The sequence below is a fragment of the Lagopus leucura genome, unplaced genomic scaffold, assembly GCF_019238085.1.
Source record: "Lagopus leucura isolate 7727_CA_CO unplaced genomic scaffold, USGS_WTPT01 Super-Scaffold_100029, whole genome shotgun sequence".
NCBI classification, from domain to species: Eukaryota; Metazoa; Chordata; class Aves; order Galliformes; family Phasianidae; genus Lagopus; species Lagopus leucura.
Window position 1 is genome coordinate 5,519,729 of NW_024962280.1, and position 17,792 is coordinate 5,537,520.

The 17,792-nt window shown below is 36.0% G+C and overlaps 1 protein-coding gene across 1 annotated transcript in view; it reads left to right on the forward strand.

Moving 5' to 3' along the window:
- Positions 1 to 17,792, forward strand: part of NAALADL2 (N-acetylated alpha-linked acidic dipeptidase like 2) — a 194,844-nt gene that overhangs the window by 144,987 nt on the left and 32,065 nt on the right. The window contains exon 10 of the mRNA XM_042881296.1: positions 8,831 to 8,926. Coding sequence (XP_042737230.1) covers positions 8,831 to 8,926 — 96 coding nt within the window. The remainder of the gene's footprint in view (positions 1 to 8,830; positions 8,927 to 17,792) is intronic.

Sequence of the window (17,792 nt, forward strand, 5' to 3'; positions counted from 1 at the left end):
GTGATATGAATAATAAAGTAAATTGTGCAGCAGTGATTGAAAGTCTGCTGCTTCTGTTTTCTGTGCAGTCTTGTTTGGCAGGCCTTGCTTATTTTGTCCAGCATCTGGTGACATCGCAAGGTCAGTGCATATTTTTACCAGAATGAGAAAAAAAGAAAATTAAGATGGTCTTCTTTCTTTACTGAAAGTTCTTTAGTCAACTGAAATAGGGCTATTATTACAGAAAAGCTCTTTGTCAGCAACTGCAGCAGCCGTGTCCATTTTTGCAGAATTGGATCATTCTCACTTGGAGATTTTTGACACAGAGTAATTTGTGGCAACCACAGAAGTTTACTTTACGAAAGTAATTAAACAGCATACATATTTTAAATATTTAGTTTTGTTTAGCCAGTGAAAGACAGCTTTTAAATCTTAATCATTCATGGATTTTATGGGTGAATGTTTAATTCAATGTTAAGAGCATTTGCAAGAAAGGGAGAAGCCAGTCTGTTAGTAAGATGGAGAGGCACGCACTCCCTTTTGTGATATACTTGCAGATTTAAGGCCTTTATTAGTTGAAATCCTGTATGCCACACCTTAATGCCTGGTGTTGTTTCATCAGTTTGGTTTAAACCACGTATTTGAGAATCAGACTTTGGCTTTGGTATGTTCTTTGTGACATGATCCACTATTTCACTAAGTCTATTTAAAATGTGATTAATTATGTTTTGCCTTCTCATTAAAAAAAAAAAAAGTTTTCCAGATGGCTGAAGAAAACCGTATGTTAATCTATGAGATGCACTTCTCCATTACTTGTTCCAATAAAACCCTAGTTCAATCTCTTCTGTCTTGCCAGGGGAAAAAAAAATAAAAAAAGGAAGAAGAAAACAGAGAAGTGATGGTGTTTTAGCCTATCTAAGGCGAAACACCTGTTTCACAAATAACAGAATTGTATATTTGCTGCCAAGGTACCGTATGCCAATTGCTTGACTTAGGGTAAAATGGAAGAAGGAATTAGTGAGAGCCTGCAGTGCAGATTTTAAGGTATTTTTGTTTTGCTTATTGCTTTCTGCTTTCTCTTTATCTTTCTAACGTGGTTTTCTCCTTCATACTATGACAAATTTTTTGCTGTGTCAATGAATTACAGATATAGACACCTCCTCATACACCTGTAGTCCTCTGTGGGTAATAGCTTTAGACTGGCATAACTTGATAGTGGTGGCTCTGCAGGTGAATTCAGCAACCCAAGTAGACTTGTTTCCCAGTGTGGTTTTGAAGGTAAGCACTGCTTCCTTTCTGTTTTATTGTCTAGACATTGCATGTTTGTGTGTCCCCCTCAGGCTGCTGCACTTCTGCTCTTTGTGCTGTTGCATTACAGAAAGAGTGAAACAGGTTAATAGCTAGTGGAAAAGATCCAGCATGTAAATGTGAACAGGCGACAGATTATATTCTCAGTCCTGATGCAGCAGAGGCTTTATACTTCTAAATTCTCCTCCACTGGACATTATTCTTTGATTTATATAAAGAAAGAAAGAAAGAAAGAGCTTTCTCTTGACTTTTTTTTTTTTTTTTTTTCTTTTTTTTGGTATTTGCTTTGCTGAGTTTGGGACTCATGGCAACATTTGACTATTGTGCTTATACTGTTTGACCTAACTGCACAAATTGCCAAAGGATTTTTTTTTCCTCACTGCTTTCCTTCTGTTGTTCCTTCCTAAGTGTCTCTTACTTCTGTGCTGTACTGAATTGGAAATGTTGTTTAGTGGAGATGGGCGAAGCTGTCCTAAGTGTTTACGATATTGACAAATATTGACAAGACAAACTGATAAAGTTTTTCCAAACTGAGCTGAATCAAGAAAGCTTCGCTGGTTGTTTACACTGCACAAACACTGCAATTTACTTTCAGAAACAAATAAACCAAAGCAAAACAACACAAATCTGCAGAGATTTATGGATTATTCATCAGAAAGGGATACTAAGTCTAATGATATAAGTATCAGTTATATTATATGATATATAATGATATAAGTAACAATCAAGAAAACAGGAATATTGTTATTGTATTGTTATTGTAGATGCAGCATTGTCCTAGTCTAGTAAGCAAAACTTCCCGTATTTACAACAGAACTATTTCCCTTACTTTTAGTTTTATCTTATATATTTTATTTTCAATGGCAGCAAAAAAGAACTATACAATAAGTTTAAGTATAGATTCTGGTTTACTTTAAAATACCAGAAGTCCTGGATTTTTATTCATGATTTTAAATGGTTTGGGTGAAAGTTGATAAATGAATTGGATGTATGATAAAGGAAACTACATATGGAGTGGCAAATTTAGAGCCTTTAGAAGGTGAAGTATGCTATTCGATTTATTGGTAGAGGGCAGATAAGATAAGTTAGGAATAGTGGTCTAATAAATCAGGATTGAATTTTAATGCAAACGTCCATCGTATATTAGCAAGAGCAAGCCAAGTTTGGAGTTTTTAGACTTTTCTTTCTGCATTTTTAGAGCCACGTTTAATCAATTCATTAATCAATTAATTACTGTCAGGAGACCTGAGGGCAGCAAGAAATCGGGTTCAAATTAAAAAGAGAAGGAGGCAATTTGTTTTGAGATTGAAAGTTGAATGTTCAATCGAAGTTTAATCAGAAGTGACCCATTATTTGAAAAGTAGAACATCAATGTCTTTCTAATTTCACAGAATGTTTCATTAAATGAGTACTGAAAAGATGAGGTTAACTGATCATTCTAAAATGAATATGAGGCAAATGGGATTTTTGGAAGCTAGCTTCTAAATGGCTGTTACACTCATTCATTTCTCTTCTGAAGAGTGAAACCAGAAGTTTTATACTGGGAATCCAAGAATTATTGCTACTCTCCTGTCTACCTACTGCATTAGAAAAGTATAGCTTAAAATCAGAAGAGAAAACGTTGTTGATCTGGATTGTTCTGTGTACCTACAGAACAATTTGCAAAGTTGGCAAATAGCCAAGAGAAAAGCTTCAGTTGGGTGAATTGGACTGCCCAAATTTTAGAGTGTCTCACAATGGTCTGGCATGGTGCTAAAATGTGCCTTGATTTCTTGTTCATCTTTGCTTGTTTGTTTTGTGTTCCTTTAAAAGGCAGCAGTTAAAATGAGGTAGTAGTAAAGGCTTCCTGCTGACCTTGCCCAGCTGCTGTGGGCTCCACAGGGTTATCCAGAGTCTTTGTAAGGAGGGTTAATTGCTAGGTGGCTTCCAGAGGAGAGTTCTCCAGAGCGTAGATACTGCAAATGAAGGAGAGGACTAGTGTGAAAGAAATACAGTAATAAAAATCAAAGGAATTTCCAAACCTTTCATTGCAGAAGGGACTGATCAGACAAGCAAAAGGAATAGTCACAGTCTGGAGAAGACAATTGGAAAAAAGAAATTGTTATCTTGGAGTTACAAGCAGGGATTGTACTGCAAAAATAATCTTCCTTAACCCTATCTAAATCTCCCCTCTTTTAATTTCTAACCAATTCTTCTTGACCTATCACAGCAGACTACTTAAAGACAGACTCTGCTGAAGAGTATGTTTTTTCTTCATTCTGATAGGCTCACTTTCTATACCAAAGTACCACTGTCTGGTTTCCGCATAGAATTCTCTTCTCCAGGGTGAACAGCCTCAGCTCTCTCAGCCTGTTGTCATAGGAAGAAACTGAAAATAACAACATCCTGTGTAGAGAAACAAGAGACAAATGTTATTTACAAAACTTTTTTTTTTTTTTTTTTTTTTACAAAGACTCTTACTCTGAATTCTGTCCTCAGGAAACCTAGCTTTGAACAAAAATGAAGTTTCTCTATTTGCTTCCAGGAATATAGCAAGACTGATCCACATCAGAGCTCCAGTTTGCTTGGGGTTCAATCACGCCACTTGCCTGTAAAATGCAAATACTTATGACCTAGTATTTCTTTCTACTTAAATTGTGCAAAAGGAGAAAGACCTCCTGCTTCACGAACAAAAAATGGTAAAACTTTCAAAAGTTCCAGTAGATTTCATAACGCGTGGAAGACAGGCCTGTGAACTGAATAAATAATGAGAGTCCCCATTAGTGGCAAGGGAGAAACTTTACATAGTACTTTAAATTCTGTGTATTCACAAAATGAGCTTTGCTACATCTTCAAGGAACAAAATTTTATCTAGATGTTGACAGTGGTTCTCTTGATTGGTCTCAAAGTCACAGTCAAAGTCATGTATGTCTGTCTGTCTGTGCTCAGGAAACATAATAGTCTGGAAAAATGGTAGTTTAGGTAAAATACTGGTAACAGAAAAAGACTTTAGCTCTTTTCCTTTCCAAGAATGTTAAGTAATGAAACCAAATTCAGTTGAACATCAAAACAGGCTTTCCTCTAAATGATGAAGAACATAGCTAGTTCTGATAATTTTTCCTCTTTCCGTTAAATATGTTGTATCTAAGCAGTTAATAAAGAAATATTTTTAAAATGTCTAGAAGTTAATTGTTTTGTTTTCATTGCTGTGCGACTTTGCACAGCGAATGTTTTGAATCTGTTTCTATCAGTCATACAGTAACTGATGTTCTGCATCGTTTTCAGCATGGTTGCTTCTTGTTTCTGTAACTCTGCTTGAGGGTGGAAAAGCTTTGATAGATGATTTATGGTAGATGTTGATAATCAATGATGTCATGTCACCAAAGAGGAATATGGGCAGTTTCTCCTTTGTCTCTGGTAGTTATGGGCGTCATGTGCTTCCAATTTGTGCTGCCATTTTACAGGCTTGCAGTAATACTCTTAAAAGAGTGTGTTTGCATAAACTATTTGTCCTGCAGAATAAAAGTAGGGTAGTTTTTTACGTGAGGTTTGAAAATTTGGTAGTTATTAAATTACGTGGATGACGCCACTCCAATTAAAGCTTGCCCTAAATGCTGCGACAAAAGTTGTAGGAAAGTGAGACTGTGCAGGCAAGCATATGTAGGTATTTATTTTAAAAATTGATAAATGTGAGTAAAGTACTGTTCTTTTCATTACAGAGAACTGCTGGTCACTTGGAAGTCACTTTATTAGTCTTTCTACTTATTGGTGAAGGCACTATGTAGATAATCAGTCATTTTTTATTAAGTATCCCCTCCTATTTGTAAAAAATCAAAGGAATAATTGCACTTAATATAATGAATAAATTATTAGTGTGATTAGTGTGTGTGATAGCTAAACAAGAATAGCCATCAGAGACACTGATAAACTTTAGGAGCTGCTGTGAATTTCACCCTTGTGCTTTTCTTGAATTGACGGTGCACTGGAATCCTGAGGATTCCTTTCTTGGTAACAGCAGACAAAGAGAAGATATTCACAAGTAGGGAAGGAGAGCACTGAACATGTTGGTAAACGGATAAAACTCCCAAGTGAAGGGAAAATTCTTGTCTCGTGCATGGTTTCTGGAAGGAGTGGCCTGCTTATGGCATGGTTATGAGCATCAAATCATTCAGTCTTTGAAAGATACAGATGCTTGAGTTCATCCCATCTAAATTAGATGCTTTGTGAAGGCACCTAAATTGAGAAGATGGGTATGAATATATACTTTCAGTGTTTTTGTCTCTCACTACTGGATGTGGTAAAAACATAGCACTACTAGAAATTCTAACCTGTACTCTTCAGGTGTGTGTCTGGGGTACGGGGGAATAAAAGCAGATAAAATGTTCCCCTGCAGTACGTGCATCTGGTCCTCCTCTTTTAGATTCCAAAGAAAGAACATTTGTCTAGATGCAGATAGATATGCATCTCATATAGCAGTCAGTAAGATACCTAAGAATATAAATAATGTAACTTTTTGTAAGGTATTAATTACCATTATGCAAATGATGATGAACAGGATTAGCACCACTGTAGCAGAAAGAGAATCTTCCTCAACCTCCTTTCAGTCGAATGACATGGCTCTGTAAACTAGTGCACAAGCTTAAAACAGATGAATAGATGTAATGAAATAATCTTGAAGTATGTATTTTGTCTTTATAATGAGTGACTTTATCGTCTCTCTGAGATCTTCCTTCTGAAGGGGAGATGACTTCCCTTATCATGCTGATATTTCTGTGACAGTTATATAACACCTAGATGCACAACTGAATGCAAAAATTTTTATGAATGAGGGCTAATTATATACTTTTATTAATTTTGTAACATAATGGTGGAAGCTTATGACCAGAAATAATTCTCTACAAATGCATGGAAATACTGATGTAAGATTCACCATATAGATGTTAACCTGTAGAAAAAAATTAACTAGAAAAATTACCAAGAATGTAACTAGTACTTTTGAGACCTACCTGTCTCTGAGCTTTCCTGAACATGTCTGTGAGACTATTCCAATGTCTAAGAAGGCTGTAAGTAGTAGTGCTAGAGTTGGATTCGAGCATGTGTAGGGAACTAGGCCTAAGCTGAGTAGCTTTGACTGCAGCATACTGACATACTGCATTGCTGATGTGATCGTAGTGTATTTATGTCTCATGCTAGTTTGGACAGATGGCCAACAGTGCTGTGCCAGTGTAGTGCCCCAAACTAGCTCTTGGAGACTATCACGTGGTATATTGCATGTGTACAGTACAATTCTGTTTAAGTGGATGTGTATCAGATACCACCCTTGTATCCCTCACGGGTACATGAGTAACATATGTTACAATATGTTCCCTACTTGTTTGTATTGACAGTGAGGTATTTTTGGAGTGTAAGGATAAAAGCTTTTGAAGGATCAGTATATATCAAGGGAGGGAAACTGAAGAAATGGCAGCCTTGTAGATACGAGAAGCCTGTATTTGAAAAAGATTTGCTTTCAGAACCTTGGCAATACTGCCAAACAATCTGGAGGAAAATAAGCCAGAAAAATTGTTCATCTTGAATACAGAACCAAGAACGTCTCTGAATTTTATTTGGAATTCAATCTGAAAAGACTACAGATGTTTTCCAAAATGATTTTTACAGAGATGTAATAATGATTGATTTAGGTATTTCCAATCCAGGGATGCTGTCAACTTATTACTTCTATTACTATTTTATATATATACTCACAGAACATAAAAATTACTCGCAGACTTGCAGAACACTTGTTTGATTTGGTCAAGCTTCAGAACCAGTTAGGGTAATATGGTTAGATTGCAGTTGGATTTGATGATCTTTGAGGTCTTTTCCAACCTGAGCAATATTCTATTCTATTCTACAAATCTTGAAAAATGTAGTCCTTTCACAAGTCACATGGTTTTGCTATGTAACCTTTCTTAATGAATGTATTTTCTCGTATTCTTATCATTGTCCCTGCGCAGAAAAAAAAAGCATCACTAAAAGATGCTTGCAAATCTGAGATCAAGGGCAGAGCTAACTTAATCTGAAACTGAATATGGAAGCTGATACTTCCCTGGGAAATTCTGTCAGGGCTGTCTGACAGAGATTATTTCCATAGAGCCCAGATGTGAAGACATATAAAAGAAGTACGTTAATGAGAGTCTTGCAGTCTTTTTGCATTCCCAATTGTATACATCTGCTAAGCTATTATGATATTCTGTATTGCACAGGTTGCACACTAAATGCAAAATCTAATAAAGGACCTTGGAATATTCTAGTTAAACAGGATAATGCTACATTTGTGTTCTGACAAATCAAAACCACGAAAGGCCTTCTGATAGGAGATGCATAACATTATGATATTGAATTGAGTGGTCTTGAGCTAACCACAACTTGGCACAGAGCTTTCTTGAGGTGACCTTTTAGTCCTCTTCAGAAAACATGTAAATGAAACAGAATATTCTAAGTATTCTTGTGTCTAAGTATTTAAGTATCTGAGTACTTTTATGTCAAAGCTCTGAGTTCATTTTGAAGAGTATATATTTCTTAGAACTGCCTGTAGTTAAAAGTTTTAGAATGACATGATAGCCATGCACTGATATATCCTTCTGCTTGTTACTGAAGTAACTTTGGCTGTAGTTTCTGTGTTTTTGTACTAGACTCGTTGCTGTTGGTAAGTGCATTGAAAATATGCTTATCAAATAAATGGAGCATATGGTCCAGTGCAGAGATTACATAGACACTGGTTTCCTAGCTGCTATAGCCATGACTAAAGGTTCCCCGTATCTCAAGCACTTAGCAAAAGTAAGCGTAATTTTAGAATGTGTTTTGCAAGAGCTATGAGGGTGTACAAAAATATTTTTCTTTCTAGTTTTGTTTCTAAACTGTTATGCCAAGTTCACAAACATGGATCAATTAGATTTATAAATCTCAATTTAGGCACCTGTGTACATTTGAGACCTACACTTTTATTTGGTATGTTTTTGCTTTTTCCAGTCCACACCTGGATATCAATTTATCATTTCCTGATGTCAGCAAATATGCAACCTGCTTTCTTTCTTTCTTACTATATGAGAAGAGGCAAGCATCTTGTAGAAATAATATTAAAGAGTGGTTAACCTAGGGGATATAATTGTGGGGAACTGACCATGGTAGGTAGATGATATTACTGTACACAGAGGTAGGATGTTCACAGAAGATAAAAGTGTGTTCTTTGGTTACTGTGTTTATATTTCCTCTGAAGACTAAATCCTGCCATCATTCAAGTTAGATGGTTTGTTTTTTTTCCCTCTGGGCAAAATTCTTTGTTGGTTTAGGAAGCATGATTACAAAGACAACTGCAGTTGCAGAAATAGTCATAAAATTTAGGGGGGATTTGCGTCTTTCAGGGACTTTGAATCAGTTGATTGGATGAGTAAAATAAATGCTATTAGTTACCGAAACTTAAGAACAGTTGGAAGAGTTGTGAAACTCTGAACAAAATCCAATAAGCATTAGGATGAAGAAATGGATGTTGAATGCTAAATGTTTTCTGATTTCTTTCTCACAGAATTCTAGCTTTCTCTCTGAAGCTCTTTTTCCAATGCACGCGACGAGAACTGAAGAGCTGGATCCCTCCTTCAAACTGCATGAGAACGTTGCAAAGGTAAAGGAAATTGAGTGATCTCATTTCCATCTTTCTCAGAGATAAATTATGGTTTGTGAATATAGACAGTTTTGGAAGATGACCTAGTGATGTTTTCATGTAAATACTCGTTTTGCAGTAAAAAGTGTTGGAGGATTTTTCATTGAGATTCACCTTCTGAATGTTCTGTACTGTAGTACTGGTTAATCTGAATGACCAAAAGAGCTTTTGTGTCTGCTTCATTTTATGTGATTTGGTTTTATTTGTCATAGTTCACATTAAGCTTGTCATTGGCATGAATACGAGGCATTGAGTGTTGATGGTGGGAAGTAGCAAGTTTGTTACTGTCAATTTTGACTGTAAAGAAGGCTCTGGGCATCTTCACCTGCACACACGTGATTTTATGATGTCAGTGTTCTTACACGGGAGGAAGGGATTTGCAGTCCTGAAGATTGGTTCTGGAGATTGGTCTACAGAGAGGTTATTCCCAAACTTAATGTATTTTAACTTATCTCTCATTGCTCCATTATAGCACGACCTCTTTGTTATTTATTCGTACAAACAAAACTACTCCTTGCTCTACAGTGCTTTTTCTTCACTGTGTCCACTCAACAGGCACTGATTTCTGCAAAGATACGTGTCTGTAAATGAAGTCTCCTCATGAATTCATTCACTTGCACTCAAACTGCCTATAAGCCTATTTAGACCTAACCAACAGATTTCTTTGTTTATTTGAAACTACTTCTTTTGGAAATGTAGCTGCTGTTGAAACGTTTCTTTTGGCAACACAAAAATAAACTCTCAAAGATCAGCAATATGGAAATATAACATGTAGGCAGATGAGCAGCTCTGGCAAAATAGTTACTAATGTTTCATTGTGGTGAAGAACCAAGACTTTAATTGCAGTAGTAGCATGTTGTAGTGACATCTTAAGTGGGATTTACAGATGTTGAAATCTGAAGAGTGTTTTGTAATGCGTATATTGAGTATTAAAGTGGAGGAATGTTTGCCTGAATGGCAGGGAATGAACACACCAGAAGTCAGTTGAGACACAATTGTTGTCAAACACATCCTCATAGAAATATGTGCTAACTTCCAACAAGCTTTTTTAGTGTTATTCAGCACTCTACATCAGTGTTCCACAGTAACTATTTAACTCCACTACATATTTAACTGTAGGTATTAATGATAAGTCTGAAAATACTTGGGTGTTATGGAATATGCTCACTGGAATACTCTAATCATGTTCCAGGATTACGCAGTTCTGAAAGCTTTCATGGCAGTTCCCTAACAGGGAGTGCCTCTGGAGCTGCTTACCTGATAACAGACTTGGAATAGCAATAACCTTTTATTGATTTTTACTTTGGCAGATGCCAAAATATTGAAAGATATGCCACAAGTGACATAATTGTTTTTATAATGAGTTATGGGTGCTGACAGGTGACTCTTGAGAAAATTATTAGTGATCCTAATTATTCTGCACTTTGATTATAGAGCTGCGTAAAGTAGAACTAACTACTGTAATGCAATTAACTTATAGACTTTACATAAAATAGCAATAATGAACAATATTTTAATTTGTAGAGGAAATATCTTTTGTGTGTGTAATACACTGTAGCAGTTCCATTTGTTTTTTTTCTTTTCTAAATAAGCGCTTCCAAAAATATGGCAGACAGATTTTTTTCTTGAAGCAAATGGAATAGGAAACACTAAATTTTTGTTTGCTTGGTGAATGAAATCCACATTTTAACCAAGAAAATAATAGAATCATAGAATTGCAAGGTTGGAAACGACCTGCAAGATCATGTAGTCCAATCGTCCTCCCATCACCATTGCTACCACAAGCCACTAAATCATATCTCATAGCTCCTCATTCAGACTCCTCTTTAACACTGCCAGGGACGGTGACTCCACCATCTCCCTGGGCAGCCATTCCAGTGTCTGACCACTCTCTGAGAGAAAAAGTTCTTCCTTATGTCTAACCTAAACCTTCTCTGGAACAACTTGAGGCCATTTTCTCAGGTCCTGTTTGTTGCCTGGGAGAAGAGACCAAACCCCTCCTCATCACAACCTCACTTCAGGAAGTTGTAGAGTGCAGTAAGGTCTGCCCTGAGCCTCCTCTTCTCCAGACTGAACAATCCCAGTTCCTTCAGCCGCTCCTCGTAAGACTTGTGCTCCAGACCTCTCACCAGTTTCATTGCGCTTCTCTGGACACGTTCCAGGGTCTCCGTGTATTTTTTTTGTAGTGAGTGGCCTAAAACTGAACACAGTACTCAAGGTGCAGCCTCACCAGTGCTGAGCACAGGGGGATGATCACCTCCCTGCTCCTGCTGGCCACACAATTTCTAATGCTGGCCAGGATGCCGTTGGCCCTCTTGACCATCTGGGTACGCTGTCAGCTCTTGTTCAGCATGGAATCTGTGATATGAGGAATTCTCTAACAGATCACACTGCTTTTTTCTTTTAAAGCATGAGAGGGATATATATTTCCATTTACTCATATAGTGCCATTAATTGTCTAAGACAAGTGAAAAGAATATCCATTCATATTTGGAATACAGTGATTCCTGTATCTTTAATAGTTCTTGTCTACATTATTGCTGTAAGTTAATTTTTGCAGTTTTTACCTCTGCTAAATATTTGGGTTGTGAATTGCATCTCATTTTCATGCAATAGTCTGTGAATGAGCTCTTTTTTTGTATGCTTATATATATATATATATTATTGAAATTATATATAAATTATTGAAGTAGTAAGTTTATTGAACAGAAGATAATATCCAAATTAATATGAAAGGAGGAAAAGCCTTACAGTTCCAAAGACTGCTAGTGCCTATTTTGAATCAATACAAAAATGATATGGAGAAAAGTAATAATGCTGTTTGTTGCCAGAATTTAAAACCAAAACAAAATATCATTGTAGTCAACCAGCTTGAAACTTCTTTCCATTTCACTGAAGCATCTGTTGTATTTTTGGCAGGGATATAATCTTTGTAATATCAAGGTGAAAACAATTCACAAACCATGTACAGCACATCTACGTTGCAAAATTTTACCAGAAGTGTTTCTTCCAGCAAATTATTACTGGCATACTACTTCAGTAAAGCATGTTCATACTCATGTGTTGTTCCCACTACAAATCACCTTTTTTGCTGTCAGATTACTCTTTGAAAAAGCTGTGTGGCATTGTGCTTATGCATCCCAGTGGCCTCTCCTTCAAGGCAACTGTGCATCTGGATTTCAATTGATGTCTTCCTTTTTCATTTAAAAATTTCCTTGATGTAGAACTACAGGATTTGGCAGAGTGGTTCATGATTCCCAAACAGCAGAAACAGAATATTATTTCAGAGCTACAACACATGTATCAAAATGCTGGCATGATGCATACAGAATGAACCTGGAATATTCAGAAAGCAGAAGTCCAGTACACCCGAGTTGCATATCCAAACCAACACCAGTGAATGTGGCAGCCTGCCCCTGCATGACAGTGTAGTGTACAAACTGGAAGTTTTTGTTCCCTCATGAAAATGTGATGCTGTGGAGTACCAATTTCCACAGATAACTTATCCAGTTAACTTTCTTCAGTGATTTGTTCCTTTTGATGTCATTTTTTAAATTCCTATTTTAATTGAGTCTGACAGACTTTCACGTCAGCTATCAGTCTCTTTAACATTGTTCCTCTGAAGACAGGAGTTATGCACCAACCAGCATTAGTATTGCTTTTTTAAAGATAAATTATGCTATGATTTCATACTTGCAAAATAAATTTCCAGAGCCTCCAGCCAGCAAAAAGGAGTGCAGACTGGGGTAAGTGAAAGAGATGGTGAATGAAGCCAACATGCAAGAGGAGCAGTTTGGGATGTATGAATTAATACCAAGCTGGAGAGCTAGGTTAATATCCATACTGGAGGAAATCTGCTATTGATAATTTTTAGATGTAGCATTTGACCTTGCTTTGAAGAATTCAAAATAGTCTGCAATATCACTTGGATTCTCTGTCACACGTAAAACCATCTGCATGTTGTTTTTTTAGCTGAGAAATTGCAGGATAACTTGGTTCATGCCTTGATTTTTCTGTCTGTCCTCCCACAGCTGGGAGCAGTTTGTGATATTTCAGTAGATTCCATCTGCCTTAAGGTGATATAATAGTAAGAGGCAAATTTTATTAGTAAAATTTGTTAACATAGGTGCAGCATAGTGCTCCAATTGCCAGATGGTCTCTCCATAACTTAAATTACTTGTTTTGTTGAATAGTCTCTCATACACTGGTCTGGAGCATCTTACTGGCATTTTGTGGTTTAATGGCATCTGAGATGTGCAAAGCAGAGCTGTTGTCTGTGGTAACAGTCTTACTGCATTTGTGCAAAACCAAACTTATCTGAATTTTTCTGTAAGAAAAAAAAAAAAAGCAGTAAAAAAAGCACGGTAATATTTCACAGAAATGGTTTTATTTAGCACATATTCTCTTAAGCACACAAGTGAGAATTTTTATTTTACCCTTAGCCTTCTTGCATGAAAGAATATCTAATCCAGTTCAAGCAGAAGGTAAATACAAACCTGCTGAAAACTCCCTTCTGACAATGTGTATTTTATTCTGTTATTCTGTAGTTATTGCGAGCAGCAGGAAAAACAAAAGAAAGAAAACAAAAAGTGAGAGAGAGCCTGGTGATATAAACTTTGTCTGTAACTTTGGGGATGCTATATGAACTGTGGTGAACAAGCAACAGCATTCAAAGAAAAAAAAAATGGGAATTTTCTCAGCATTAGATGTGAAAGATGAGACTTTGCAGGGGAAGAGACGTGAGGTGTTCTGACAGACAGTCGCACTGTGTTTGGCCAAACAATATATTCCCTGTGTGTTCTAGTCTAGTTAGGGCAGATATGCTTGGAATTTTCCAGTAGTTCTTTGGTCTTAAAAGCAAATAGCCTCAAGGATTCTTACACTTTATACTTGAACTCTGGTGGATATAAACTAAGTAATAAAAACGAGTTGTAATTGCAGAACCCTTGATAAAGATTTGATGAACCATCTTCATTGGCCATCACAAATTTGTTGGTTCAGTCATAGTTTAAAAACATGAACACATTTTCCACATCTTTCCTGCTAATGACACCTTCAGAATGGTGGAAGCATTACCAGACAGAACTAATTCAGTTTCCCCTTATGCCATTTATTTGTCACATTATAGAAAAATGCCATGATTAGAGTATTCCAAGACTGGTTTTCTTTCTAAAATTTCTGGAGGATTTTTACTTCAAATTTTGTCAATCAGACTAAGCAAAAAAATGAAAAAGGTAAGAATGAGAGGAAGCACTGTTTAATCCAAGTTCATGTAAGAGAAAAAAGGATGCCGTGGGCCAACAGTGGTACTCAAAATAATGGAGCAACTACTTCATCTCCTCACGTAAATTCAGCATAAATTCATAGAATCAGCCTAACACAGTAGACAAACACTGGGGCATAGTTCAACACTGAAGCTAAATTTCTGGAGTTGATATGTAGCATCTGTGTTTGATATTTGTTGGAATTTCAACTGCGAGGAATGACCAGATGGACAGTTCTGTACTAAGTAAACAGGCCTTGTGAGTGTCAGTGTTAGTGAGACTTAGCTGACTTGGAAAGAAGTTACATTGCCTATGGCATTGCTTTCATTTCCAGTGCCATCTTTTGCTTATGCTGAGATTTGTAATCCAGTTGCATCTCTGGCTGTTACTGTGTGTTGCATCGGTGACAGACTCAGCATAGATGGTAATGGCAGATGTCATTTTTTTTTCTTATTTCTTATTTGTATTTTTTTCTGCTGGTTGTTAATCGTGAAGTTACAAAGAAGCCACTGCACATTTATTGCATGTCTAATGATAGTTTTCTGTTTTGTCCAGTAGTAGCTTTGTACTGAGAGAGGGGAAAACATATTTTACATTCATCGCTCCTACTTCAGAAACCTAAGTTTGGTATGAGAGATAATGAATAATTGGACATATGCATGCATTTTGTAAGGAATATCAGTACAATTTTGTATTCAGCCACTGAAATCCAACAATATCTAAAGCAAGCTAGTCTGGTAGGAACACGCCTGCGGTTATCTGAATTTTCTCCTATGTTTCCCACTGTTCTGTTTTTCATGCATTTAGTTACTGAATTAATCAGAGTATCATTTTATTAATTCATTTTTAGCAGCAGTACTACCATAGCTGTTTGCTACTAGTTCACATATAATTCAGCTGTTAAAGATTAATTCTTTAGGTTTTGCATACATGTAGTGAATGTTGTTTATGCAGGAAATACGAGTTTTTCTCAAAACAAAACACTAACCTTCTACTGCTGTAGGTCCTAGTCATTTGGATACTCTAGAATGAGTTTTTCTGTTATAGTGGCAAACTGTTCATCTCTTTTCTCTCTTCCCTGATCCAAAATGAATATCAGTGTTTATGTATCATACAGCATATAAATAGATTTTAATTATAGCTTATATTATGATCTTGTATAAAAGTCTATCCTCTGAAGGAAGTTATGATCATATTTAACAGAAATGTCAAATCAGAATTCTTTTCCCAGAGTATCCCTCTTAACACATTAGGTTTCATCTAACACTAATGTGGTAATAACTTTCTTTCTTAATAAGACTTAATATCATCCAATTTGCATATGGCCGAGTCTGAGGTAAAGTCAGGGAACTTAAGTATCTGCTTAAGTGCTTTATCACAAGAGATGGAAATTGGCTGCTTGAATTCTGTTCATTAATTATTTGGCTTTACAAACAACCTTCAGAAATACTTGGGGAAACACAGCTGCTGTGATTATTTTTTTTAGTTCATTTTAGCTTTGAATTCACACCAGTAACTTCCTTTGATCTACTTATTACTGACATTTTGTCGCTTGTTTTGATTTTTTTGTGACATAACTTGCAACACATTGGAGCTTTACAAGCTGTAATTTGCTTCATGAGCTCAGTCCTGTATTCAAAACGAACTTTTCATGAGTTTGTTTTCTGTTAAGGAACTTTAAAATGTCAGATTACTCTGGAGGCTTATTCCTATCCTACAGTGTTTTAAGTCTTGTCTTTAAATGTCATTACCTGGCTTAGCATCTAACTGATAGCTGAGCTCTGCTGGAATTGTCCTCTTTGTGCTGAGCATTTCCTGGAATTGTGGCCATCTGAACAAGGGAATAAAATGTCTGCACAGTGGATAGAAAGAGCTGTCCTGACAGATAGCTCTTAGGAACTCACCCATTGTGATCTGAGTATGGGGATAGCAGCAGGAAATTAATAGTAAGAATGAAGCACAAACTTAAGTCAGAATAAAAATTCTTCTCTTCAGCACTGGAGCCTCTAACAACGGCTGCTTACCAGAGCAGTCCATTTGGAATGTGAAGTCTTCACTGCATATTTGCTGTGAAAATCTGATTCCATTGGCAGATTACCCGAATTGCTTCATAATTCTGCTTGTGTATGAAAATCCTGATGTGCTTAGTAGAAAAAAATCTTGATGATGTTTTTATAACACAATGCAGTCTGAGAAAATGCACTTTGCTCTTGTTCTTAGTTTTCTTTTATTCTGTCTCCAAAATGTTGATATGCAACTCTTTAAATCAAATAACTGAAAAGCATAGAATTCTGTCTTTACTAATAGTTGTCCTTGAATGAATTATAGCAAAATTAATGCGAATAAAACCTTGTTTCTTAAAAGACAATTGAACAATGCAAACCGATTTTGTAGAAGTCTAAAAGCTGAGAGACAAAACAAATGAACACTTAGGGAAAAAAATACACCAAATCAAGAAAGAATATAAAATAAAGGTATTACAAAATTCCAGGAAGAACATCTTGTTTATCGATCTGCTTTTATTAAGAGTGTGGTCAATAATAATAAAAAATACTGCCAATTTGCTGACAGACTAGCATTAAAGCAGCTGAGATTAGACCAGTTAATGTTAAACTAAGGATAAGTGACTATAGCTGTAAATTAGGATTGTAAAAATGATTCAGATGTAAACCTTTTTGTTCCCATTTTGAGTCCAGAGAAAGGATCCCATGTGCATGAGATCTAGGAGGCCAATAGCACTAACCACCTTATCTGCCAGCATTTCCTTGGGACAGGGATGGGTATAATTTTTAGCAATCTAACCATCAAAACAAAGCAATATGACAGATGCACTTTTCATTCAGAAAGTTCTTTCAATATTCTAGAAGTCAGAAGTAACACATATCTGTACTCCTGTTCATGTAAAGTTTCTGCAGTTATCTTTACATTGAACACCAATTTATTTTCTTTTTAGGACGTATAAACCTTAGAACCAAAGTTTATAGGCTTTCTTAGGCAGCAGTGACATCTGTTGATAGAAATACAGTTTAAAAACTTTATTTTAAAGTATGTTGAATCTAAGTACAAATGCTATCTTTATTTCAACAGATGGAACAAGCACTGAGTTGGCAAAATATTCCCTCTGCTGGCTTAATTGAGCTATGTATAGACATGGACACTTCAAAATCCAAATGGTTGTATAGACATGGACACTTCAAAATCCAAATAGTTGTATCAAAAAATAGTCCAGTTATTTATATTTTTGTAGGTTTATCATTACATTTTAATGTAATAGGGATATATTTATATATATCCAGAAATATGTAAAAATCCAGAAGAGTGGAATTTTGTAGCCCAACATCTTTACAGTTGTACAGCTTACAAACTGACAGACATTTTATCACGTTGTTTTGTAACATGCAAGGCAACAAACAAAAAAAATTCCTGGGCTTCAGCTCAAATTGTAATACTTTGCTATTCTAAGGGCTTTATTGCTTTTTCTTCTAGAAAAAATGGCTTTAAGCTGAGAACTGCACAAAAATATTTTTTTCTCTGTGAGTTGTTTCCTTGCTAAATCATTTTGA